The 11,628-nt window shown below is 42.6% G+C and overlaps 1 protein-coding gene and 1 pseudogene across 1 annotated transcript; both read left to right on the top strand.

Annotated features, from left to right (window-relative positions):
* LOC109726239 lies at positions 318-2,192 on the top strand (annotated as a pseudogene).
* LOC109726198 (fructose-bisphosphate aldolase 1, cytoplasmic-like) lies at positions 5,182-8,350 on the top strand. Its single transcript, XM_020255683.1, has 2 exons — positions 5,182-5,327; positions 7,032-8,350. The coding sequence occupies exons 1-2, from the start codon at positions 5,300-5,302 to the stop codon at positions 8,075-8,077; spliced, it is 1,074 nt and encodes a 357-aa protein (XP_020111272.1). The 5' UTR covers positions 5,182-5,299; the 3' UTR covers positions 8,078-8,350.

Genomic DNA, 11,628 nt, shown 5'->3' with positions numbered 1-11,628 from the left:
TATTTTTATTTATTCTATTGTTGCGACGTATGAGTTTTGTTTCAGCTTGTCGAATCGTAATTTTCAAAATCATGATGCATTCTGCCGCCTTTGAGATAATAATGGTTGCATATACATATATACTAGACAAGAAGACATTCATGCATCAAAAACAAAAAAAAAAAAAAAAGAAAAGAAAGAAAAGCCATTAGTTGCTGCATAAATGCATCTAGTATGGCGTGCGCACACACGTACGCGCGCAAAAATAAGTAAGGATCGGAGTTGTTCTTGCAAATACCAAGTTTTTGGTGAGAGGGATATTATAATTTCTATTTTTGCAGTGCAGGGGATGTGTGGACAAAAGAAGCCTTTATTAAGCAGTGGAGATGGAGGTTCCGAAAAGCTTTCACATAATTCGTCTGCCCTTGTGCGTTGGGTTGTTGGGTGGGAGTTGGTGGGTCTGCTCCCGGTTTTTAATCTGTGGGGGCCCACCGACCCTCCCTCCCTCTCCCTCTCCCGATCCCCATCCCGCAGTACACTTCATTCACCCTCATCAGCTGACCAGCACTTAATTAGCTGCTCCTCCCTCCCAACTCCTCTTCTTCTTCTTCTCTTCTTCTTCTCCCTGCGCCCACAGCCCACTACACCTCCTAATAATAAATAATTAATTACTTATTGTGTGCAATTATTTTAGTACCCGACTCGCGTGCCTGCTTGTAAACAACGCATAACGCTTCCTCTTCTTTTTTTTCTTTTTTTTTTTTGTTCTTTTTTCTTTTTTTGGTCCAAAGAAGCCATTGGAGTAGTCAATAGTTACCTCTCTCGACTCTTCTTAATAAGGAGGTAGCGAGCGAGCGAGAGAGTGTTTCTGGGCTGGATAGTGGATACCACCAATTAATTAAGGGCGGCCTCTTCTTTAGGTGCCAACAGAGTTGGCGTTGAAGAGGGGAATGAAGAGAGGAGCGAGGCAACCGATCATCCCCAGCTAAGACAATTAATTATGTGTGCGGGTGTTGGGGTGGGGTAACTGGTAATTGTTGATAATGATGATGACGAGAGCAGGCAAAATGGTGGTGAGCAAGAAGAAGCAGCAGCAGCAGCAGCAGCATCTGTCCACCACCAGCGGCCGGCACCTGCTCGTGGCGGCGTCGTCGTCGATGAAGGACTTGGCGTCGTGCTTCGGCGAGCACGCGGTGCGCGTCTCCGACGTGTCGTGCTCCGGCAGCAGCGGCGGCAGCGTCAGCGTCAGCGTCAGCGCCTCCTCCCCTCTCCTCGGCGCGCCGCCCGTGCCCGACTCCCGCGCCGCTCCGAGCGCCGTCACCGCTCTCTACCGCGCGCGCCTCGTCTCCTCCCCCGCCCCGCGGGAGCTGCTCATCCGCGTGTCCTGGTCCAGGAGCCACGTGGGCCCCGCCCTCTCCGTCGGCGTCGACGACTCCCCCTCCCCCTCCTCCTCCCCCATGACGTGCCACCTCCTCCGCAAGAAGAAGGGCTCTCGCTCCTTCACCACCTCCCGAGCCGCCTCCGTCTCCCTCTCCTGGGACGTCTCCTCCGCCAAGTACGCGTCCGGGCCCGAGCCAGTCGCCAACTTCTACCTCTCCGTCTCCGTCGACGGCGAGCCCGCCCTCTCGCTCGGCGACGCCGCCCCCGCCGCCTCCGGCGCCGCCGAATTCTCCTTGCTGAGCCGGAAAGAGCAGGTGCTGCTGGCGCAGGCCTTCTACTCCACGAGGGCGCAGTTCCGCCAGGGCGGGCGGGAGCACGAGATCACAATCCGGTGCGGCGGAGATGATGGCGGTGTGCGTGGACCGGAAGCGGGTGGTGCACGTGCGTCGGCTGCGGTGGAACTTCCGGGGGAACCAGACGATCTTCGTGGACGGGTCGCCGGTGGACATGATGTGGGACGTCCACGACTGGTGGTTCAGCAGCCCCGCCGGGTACGCCGTCTTCATGTTCCGCACGCGCACCGCCCTCGAGAGCCGCCTCTGGCTCGAGGAGGAGATGGTCGCCGACGACCACCGGGCTCCCGCCGCTTTCTCTCTGCTCATCCAAGCATTCAAGAACCCTACTTGAAGCTTTCTCATTTTCTATTTTTCTTTTCTTCTTCTTCTTCTGTCTCTCACTCTCTTCGTCTTTTTTTTCTTTCAAAACCTTTCTTATTACAGTATGGAGGGAGGGAATTCTTTTCAGATGGTTGGTTAGTTCGTAGAATTACAATAATTACATAGAGAAAGAGAGGAGAACAGAGAGGATGCTGGTAGATCTCAGCTGCAGAATTGTGAATGGTAGGATGAATAAGATTTTTTTTTTTTTTTCTTTTCTTTTCTTTCATCCCTTTCTTTCATTTTTCTTTTTTTTTCCCACTTCTTTTGTTTATATGCCTTTTCTACTTGAGCTAAAAAGATAGTTGGCACATGGTTTCATAGTTTCTAATAAATTGGCCAATTTCAATGAGAAAGGAAGCTCAGGATCCGCAATCATGTTTTCTTCCTCTTTTGATCTATCTTTTGGTGTTTTCTCGATTGTTGCTAGTTATTTGTGAGAGCTTTGCTCTTATTTTTCCCTTCTCTGGGCTTTTTTCTGGCTATTAGTCATAAATTAAACTTCTTCTGCTGGTCGAAGCTCTTTGAGCTTTATGTCCTAGGCTTCTTGTATCTTGCATTCCTCAATGGTTCTCTGTAATTTTCTTAGTGGTGTCCCAAATTTTATTGGGGATCTTGATCTCACATGAACACTTTCATTTTTCTTATTTCGTTTAGTTTGGTTGACTATTATATTAGCTAATTACAGAGACACAACAATGATCGACTGTTTTATTCACCGTATTTTTTTGAAAGATCTTCTGTTTTTGTCCTTGCCTGAAAGTTGCTTCAGCTAGTTAAACTGAAACGAGGTAGTAATTTCATAAACTTTCTCAACACTATACATTTCTCTTAGAGAGGTGGGTGTTCGAGAACATAGACTGGTTCAAACATCTTCATTGATCATTGATACTATTTTTGAAAAAAAAAGGTTTGGTTGATACTGATACCTCCTGCAGTATAACGCTGTCACATTTATTATTAGCATTTGTGGACTCTTCATGGATTGATCCATAATAGATGCTTATTTTGACTGATTCCTAACCTTAACGATATAATTATGATCTTCTCATTTCTTATGGTTGCAGCAGGACAATACAGGAGCCAGCAAAACTTTTGAGTAGGAATGATAAAAGTCTAAACTGCCCAAAAATAAGCATGCGATTTGGAAGTAAACCAGATCAAGCAAAGAACGATAAAAGTTTAAACAAAGTCGCAAGATAATGCAGTAGTTCATTAGATTCTCTATCCACATTAATTTTCTATATATCAACGCAGTTGTATAAGATCGTAAAAACGTGTTAGTTGGTGACTCGGTATAGTAATACTCAAAAAAACAAAAGTGACCTCTCAGCTGCAACGCTATTATGCATCGCTATTAATAATTAATTGATTCTTTGCTACAAGTTTGGCCTTTATTAGTTAACAACCGAGTGACTGCTTGAATGACACCCGCCATATTCAGTGCTTCTAGCGAGTTCTGGTCTCGTCAGATCCACCGAATTAACACATGTCACTTCATGCTTTGCAGACTAGTAATAATATGCATCACATGGGACTAATGTAAGTTGAGAATAGAATTTTGACGGCCGTAATTGTGTCGTTAAAACAAACCTAAAAAAACTGCGAGATGATCGATTAAGCCCACACAATATCCTAAGACGAACTGAACCACTTCGGAGTTTGAGCTAAAGCAGCAATGTCAGGTGAGCTGATTCCGATTAGCACGAAAGGTTTCTTTTTTTTTTAAAAAAAAAAAAGAAAAATGTTGCTTTCTTAACTGAAGGACTAAATGGACAATGAAGGATGCGTGTATCATCGTTGCGCCGGCCACGACCAAGAATCGTTCGGCAAAACGCAAGAGTCCACCTCTGTACTTGTTGGTGACGCGTATATTTTGATTCGAATGAGGCGGCTGCTTATAATTAGTAGGATGCGGCATTTTTTTCTTAAACTCTCCACAACAGCGTAACCCGCTTGTGTGAGATTAAAGCATACGTTTTCGCTTCTCCGTTTTATTTTCTGAGAGCGAGCGAAGTACAACACGTGTAATGGGCCAAATCTTTCAGTAAAGCATCGCTTTCACAAAATTTTAAATTTCCACGCAGAAACCGTCCACTTTTCTCATCGAGCAGTCACGTTAGAGTAGGAAATAAATCTTCCATCAAAATACAATTTTTGATGTCACAAAAAGTATGTTCGAGTCGGTCCTAATATATGTGCGTGTACGTGACAGAGATTCATTCTATTATCATCATAGTTTACAAAGAGTGTCAACCTCATGGGCGCGGTGAGTCATAATATATAAAAAATAAATATATTACTATTGTTGAATTGGCCAATGGAGGAATGATTTGTAGGGCTATGGGTGGTGAAGGCCCATGATGCTGGAATGGGTATCTGACTCGACAGCATCAACGAAGTGGGCCTCAGCCCACCAGCAAGGTGAAGAAGAGCCCACTTTCAGAGCTCTGTCAAAATTTGATGGTTCTCTGCGTTTGGGATTACGCGCAGAATATTATTCTATTTTTTTTTAATACACCTTGTGTATTGTGTTATGCTTTGGCTCAACAAACTTCGTTTGGGATTACAAGAAGATTGCGTTACGTGCGGTGAGAAACTATGATGAAAAAATATTTTGTTTGTTTTCATACGTAATATTACGTTTCACATATTATGATGAATCAGTTATAATATATTTTTTGCATTCCCACCAGAAAACACAAAAGCATATTCCTATGTGCTTTTTTTTTAATTCTATTTTATCTAACAGCATCAAATAGATCTCAATACCAAACTAAGCCTAAAAGTCTCAACGTCAACGTCATTGGGCACCGTTTGGATTCACTTTTGAGGTTGCGTGAACTTATTATTATTATTATTATTATTATTATTATTATAAAACTCGCTTTAGGTTAACGTGGAGACGAGAGAGCACAACAATTCATGAGATACGTGGCCGCGAAGTCCCAAATTTTCGCACGTAATCGTTTTCAGCCCATTTGGCCCCTTTATAAATGTGACGAAAAGAGGCGGTTCGTTTACAGGCCCAGCCCACGAGGAGGAAAAAAGGGTGCCAAATGTCGGTTTTTCCCGAAGTTTCTTTCGTCTTTTCCAAGCCCAACACTGTCCCGCTATAAAATATAAATTAAGCAACATCCGTTCACTTCTCAAGCCTCGTCCTCCTCTGCTTAGGTAGGAAACCAATTAAGCAGAAGAGCAGCAGCGAAGAAGCTGAATTTACTATGTCGGCCTACTGCGGAAAATATCACGGTAATTCAATTCCCCGCTTCTTCTTACATTTTTATGGAATCGTTGCTTATCTTATCTAGATGATGATGAACAAAAAGCGCTTATTGGAACCGCGTAATATTGATCTTGTTTGATCCTTCCCTGTATACTCTCCTTTTCTCCATGCTGATTGCTTTAGCATGTTGATTTGAGCTTCGACAACATTTTAGTTGTTCTTTTTATTATGCTGCGGCCTTGCTTGAATGAAATGAGATTGTCGAGGTGGTCGTGTGATCTCTTGTGCTCCCCTATCTCTTGGGTTTGAGTTTAGTGGTTATTACGAGTATCGACTTATTGTTATGATTGCGAATAATGAATTTAAATATTTGCTGATGTCGTACATGACCTTATACTCAGATATCACGAATGAGTATGAATCCAATAATAGTAACTTTTTTTATGTGCTTACTTTATTTTTCTATAATTTGTGAAGGCAGTTGGTGCAATATGCTTGATTCTGGGCACGCTTACGCCATATTTCCTTGAAACAGTTTATAGTTACATCTGTAAACTGATTCACCTTTAGCATCCCTTGTTATGCCATTTTCGATTCATTAGATATTATTATGTATATTGTTGTTGTTCACGGCTAATACAACTGAAGGAAAGTATGTTATGTGATAAGGTTTGTGCTAAAGCATGGCTTTTGCAGAAACAATTGTTTCTCGCAAGTCGGAATGAAATGTGCCGTTATCTATCTATATTATATTCAAAGGGCCATTATTCAAAACTGCATCACTAATGCAATGATGTAGAATAATAATGGGGTCAATTCTGTGCCAACAAAGATACTCGTTGATGTAAACATACGCTACGCATCAAATCAGGATAATCCGTTCCCTGCTTGAGACTTTGATTGGAGTTCATTTAGATCTTTTGTATGAAATATTTGATTTACCTCTGCAAATTTGAAGAGTCTAGAAACTTGGTCAAGCCAACCACCTCCTGCAAGTAATGTAGTCGTGTAGAGACCGGTTAGATTCTATGACAGTGAATTCTTTTTAATTTCTTTTTTTTTTTTTTCGTTTCCCTCTTTCTCACTAGATGCCTATTATAGGTAATTTGAGTCTTTCCCTCTTTTCAATAGCATCGAATCTTACATAACTAGTGATGCTTAGCCTTCTCTCCACTGTTTCCAAAGCATCTGTTTTTGGCCGGTTCAAGTTTTTTCTGGTAGAAACATGTCGAAGTTCGCCTGTGTGTTCAAACTTCGCTTATATAAAATATGGGCCTCCAGCAGCTTTCAACTTGCAAAGTAAGAGACCTTGAATTTGATGATTCATGTGGCTAAGCTTCATGGTGCGATGAGGTTGTTTATGCGTCAACAAACTCGGACTCCTTTAAGAAATTCATTGTGTCCGCTCAGTTCGAAGTTCAACTAGGATTGGTTATTTACTGCCTATGTTCTTTTATGTTGAGCAGTTCCCTTTGGAATTTCAGCATTTCTGGAATTTTCTCAATGCGCTGTATGCAGCACAGCCCTTGCCTTGGCACTTTATTTTGAAGTGCCCTGTTGGTGAGGGCAAAAATTCTCGCCGTTTGCTCCTTCTGCAATATCATATAACTGTGTTGTTAATCTCTTTAAGTATCAAATTGCTCTGAAAACTCATGTCCGTACAGCGTTTGCTTTGCAATTTAATGTGGAAGTTGTAAGATCATTCCCTCACTCTCTTTCTCATTTTGCAGATGAACTCATTGCCAATGCTGCTTACCTTGCCACCCCTGGTAAGGGAATCCTGGCGGCTGACGAGTCCACTGGGACAATAGGCAAACGCCTTGCCGGCATCAATGTAGAGAACATCGAGGAGAACCGACGGGCCCTCCGCGAACTCCTCTTCTGCACGCGCGGCGCTCTTCAGTACCTAAGCGGTGTCATCTTCTTTGAGGAGACCCTCTACCAGAAGACTGCTGATGGAAAGCCATTTGTCCTAGTCCTGAAGGAGGGTGGGGTCCTTCCTGGCATCAAGGTCGACAAGGGTACTGTCGAGTTGGCGGGGACCAACGGTGAGACCACCACCCAAGGCCACGACGACCTCGGCAAGCGCTGCGCCAAGTTCTACGAGGTTGGGGCCCGTTTTGCCAAGTGGCGAGCCGTGCTGAAGATCGGCCCTACCGAGCCATCCCAGCTGGCGATCAATGAGAACGCTAATGGCCTGGCCCGGTACGCAATCATCTGCCAGGAGAATGGGCTGGTTCCGATTGTGGAGCCTGAGATCCTTATCGATGGGCCGCATGACATTAACCGGTGTGCCGAAGTATCCGAACGGGTATTCGCGGCATGTTACAAGGCGCTCAACGATCACCACGTTCTTCTAGAGGGGTCTCTGTTGAAGCCCAACATGGTTACTCCCGGATCGGATGCAAAGAAGGTCGCACCGGAGGTGGTGGGTGAATACACGGTGCGCACTCTTTTGAGGATGGTCCCGCCGGCAGTTCCGGGCGTTGTTTTCCTCTCCGGCGGTCAGAGCGAGGAGGAAGCAACTTTGAACTTGAATGCCATGAACAAGCTGAAGGGCAAGAAGCCGTGGACGCTCTCTTTCTCATTTGGCCGCGCATTGCAGCGGAGTGCACTCAACATTTGGGCGGGGAAGAAGGAGAACGTGGAGAAGGCGAGGGCCGCTTTTCTTTCCAGGTGCAAGGCGAATTCGGAGGCGACCCTCGGGGCACACAAGGGAGACGCCGCTACAGAAGGTGCATCTGAGAGTCTTCACGTAAAGGGTTACAACTATTAGTTTTCTTTTTAAAGCTCTGTTTAAGTTATATTTTCATATTAGTTGTTAGTATAGGAGGAAATGAAAGAATAAAGGCCGAATCGCGCTCTTAGCTATGCTTTAGGGGGGGGGTGCTTCGTTCTTCAGAAAGTTATCTCAGGACTAATAATAAGTGGAGGCATAGCAGTTTTTTGGGGATCCACTGAAGTTGTTTTGTCTCTCTGTTTTCTGATTGAGGAGTTTTCCCAGTTTGTGTTGGAACGTCAATTGTATATGACGGTATAGCTCCTGGTATCTGCTTGTATCTGTTCAACTTTTAGCTGTTGTTGTGATGCTGTGGGTCAGTAATGGTCCTTTAATGCCTGGTACGGTAATAGTTTCAGATATTAAGGCCCATAATGGTCCTCTGTAATGTAACGAGCCTACAATTTAAACGGTCCCCTCCGAAGATAAGCACTGCGTTAATTATCGGGGCCGCAACCAGGGGCACATACAACGTGGGTGTGTAATTGTAATGGGGCACGTACAACGTGGGTGTGTAATTGTAATAGTGATATGCCTAAAAGCGTAACGCCACAGCGTTGAACAAAGCTTGATTGTATGATTAATCTCCTCCCGAAACGAAAACTTTCGATTTCGGGTTAAAAACTGAGACATGCCAAAAATAGACTTGTCCGACAAGAAGGACGGGCTCTGAGAATACCCGTTTATTGGCCCATTCGGCCTTGATTGAGTCCCCTGGCCAATTTCTTATTGGGCCAAGCGGCTTTTTCACTTTTCTTTTTCTTTTTCCTTTAATTTTTGGAAAGTCAAATGATATTGTTTATTAGTGGGGGCTGCCGCTCAAAATACCAATTCGCAATATCACATAAATTCCTTAAAAAAACTATTTAACTTGATATATAAAAATTATATCGTAATCGAAATCGAAATGAGAAAACCGCATGCTAAAAATTTCAATGAGCGTCATAAGGTTCATGGATACCCACTTTCATTCTTTCGGGTAAATGAGTACTAAATCATCCATAATAAGTACATCATCGAGGCGCCAAGTAAAATTTTACTAACCTGAGCTTAAAAGTCAAACGCATCGTAAAGTAAACTACTAAATTATTCACGTCGGCAGGGCCGTCATTGCGCGCCGTTGGTTGAAAAATATAGAAGAATGTAGGTAAGTGATCATGATTATCTTAAATAATATTGAATTAGCGGACACTAAATGAGTTAACGTCTTTCACTAGTAACACATTAAAACGGGAAAGAGTACTCAGTACTCCGTTCATAAGAACACATAAGTTCTTCACACGCTCCTAACTCAAGTTGCGCGACAGTACATGAGTTAATTACCGTTCTAAATATACGTACCAAGTGCAAAAAATTTCTAGAACATTTACAAACCGGTGAAACAGACGGCGCTACCACAGATTCAGAAGACTGGCCAGACAGCTGTTGAAGACTCGGCTGACAGATGACTAGGAGGCGATGGAACCTGCGAACTTTCCATTCCGTTCACCTGCTGCTGTCAGAGAGGGGAAAAAAAAAAAAAAAAAAAAGGTAGGTGGTGCCTGCTCTCCTACGGCTCTCTCGGAATTTATAGTAAGTAAATTTAATTCTCACACCCACATCCATCTAACCTCTTCAATGATGATGACGCATAATGTAAGAGAGATCCCAGTTAATTAATTCTACTATTATGGTTATTGCTTGAGCAACACAAGCCCTACGTGGCCTCGACAACTCGACCAGTAAGTTGCCGTAATGGCTTTAACTACGCTGGGCCTCGCCTTATGGCATGGGGCATAGGTGACGGGAAATGAATCCATTAAAAGACCTATTTTTACTGTGCACAAATCACTTCAAGAGGATACACTTGATTCAATGTATGTATTTATCATCATTAGCAATATGAGAAGTGTTAATACTTCTTTTTCCCATGTACTAGTTTATTAAATATGACTAGATATAATTAGAGTGGAGTGAGAATGTTATTTATAGCAAAAGAATAGTGCTAACGTTTACTATCTGCCTTTTAGCTCTTGATTGACTAGGGTTCAGTAATGATAGATAGAATAGTATTAATTTAAAGGGTTGGAAAGTAGATAGCAAATATTATTTATTTATTATTATTGATAGAAATCCGGATGGATATGTAATATAAATAATCTGATATGCCCATATTTAAGATTACTATGGTAATATAACTTTACTTTGTCAAATCATCAGTATCAAACTGTTGTGGTGTTGGATTTGACTACTCAGATAAGAGGTTTAAATGGATGTAGAAGAGAGGACAACGATTCTAAGCAGATTTTTTTAAAATAAAAATAAAAATAAAAATAAAAATCTCTCACATAAATGTCAAAACTTCCAAGAGATGTGTGTGGTTAGGTATCTATGAGTATTATCTAATCAACATAATGCGAATCAGCAAAAATGTTGCGGATATGACATTGCTCTTTACCTACTACAGTAACTAGCTAGTACGTATCCTCCTCCTTGGGACTTCACTCTCATTAATTAGTGTATGGTACATGATGATGATGTGCACCTCCTCTGAAAATAAAGGAAAAGAAGCAACAGGTACTGGTTTACATATAATTTGCTAAGGGTAATTGATTTAATGGATGAATGGGGCCAACAATTTGTGTCTTTTACTTCAATATGGTCATGTGGGGGTGGTGCAATTAGAAGCGCAATTTAAGGTCTCATTAATTTATTCCATCCGCACTATTCCGTTTTATATATCTTCTTAATAGAACACCATTAAACGTGGCTAAAATATTCAGCTACAACATATTTTTCCTGTTTGCATTTAAGGGATACTTCATTTGGTAATTGGTTTCCGTAAAAAATTACTTTGATGGAGACCCTCATTAATTTTTTTCATTCAATCATCATTATTTCGACGTAGAGATCTTCTACTTCTGTCCACATGTAGCCGCTAGCTGAGTGCGGATTAAGTCAACCAAGCTTAAAATGATACGTCCAAAAGTGAGGAGTTTATGTAGCCAATAAAAGGCAATGTGATTGACATTAAAAAAAAAAAAAATTGTTTAACTAGGGGTGTACTTTAAAATGCTATATAGTCGAGGGGTCTCCACACAGTTTTACCATTAAATAAAGGGTTAATTGCATACACGTTTTTGTAAACATGGTGAATTACAGATATATTCCTGCAAAACTCAACTTTTATAATATATCCCTGCAAAAGTCCTAATGTATTCAGATATGTACCTTTGGTTAGGATCCGTTAAAGAGCTGTTTATTTTTTAACAGTAAATTCGTGAAATGACATTTTACCCTCACAAATATGTCCCTTCAAACGCTTTAGCTAGTATTTTGCAGAAATGCCCTCACAAATATATTCTTTTTCCTCTTTCTCTTCCTTCACAGGCTGTCGGAGCGGGCGGCGGCGGCAGTGGCGATGTCGCGGAGCCTGTCAGAGATGCGGCCGATAAGGACGAGGGTGAGGCCCGTTGCAGCGAGGCGGAAGGCGAAGGTGCGGCCGATGCTGGCAAGGATGCGGGAGTCGGCGACGACAAGGCGGCCTTGGTGCGGGCGACGACGATCCA

The sequence above is a fragment of the Ananas comosus genome, linkage group 21 (genome assembly GCF_001540865.1).
Source record: "Ananas comosus cultivar F153 linkage group 21, ASM154086v1, whole genome shotgun sequence".
Taxonomy (NCBI): Eukaryota; Viridiplantae; Streptophyta; class Magnoliopsida; order Poales; family Bromeliaceae; genus Ananas; species Ananas comosus.
Note: the sequence above shows the minus strand (reverse complement) of the source record. Positions and strands in the feature narration are given on the sequence as shown.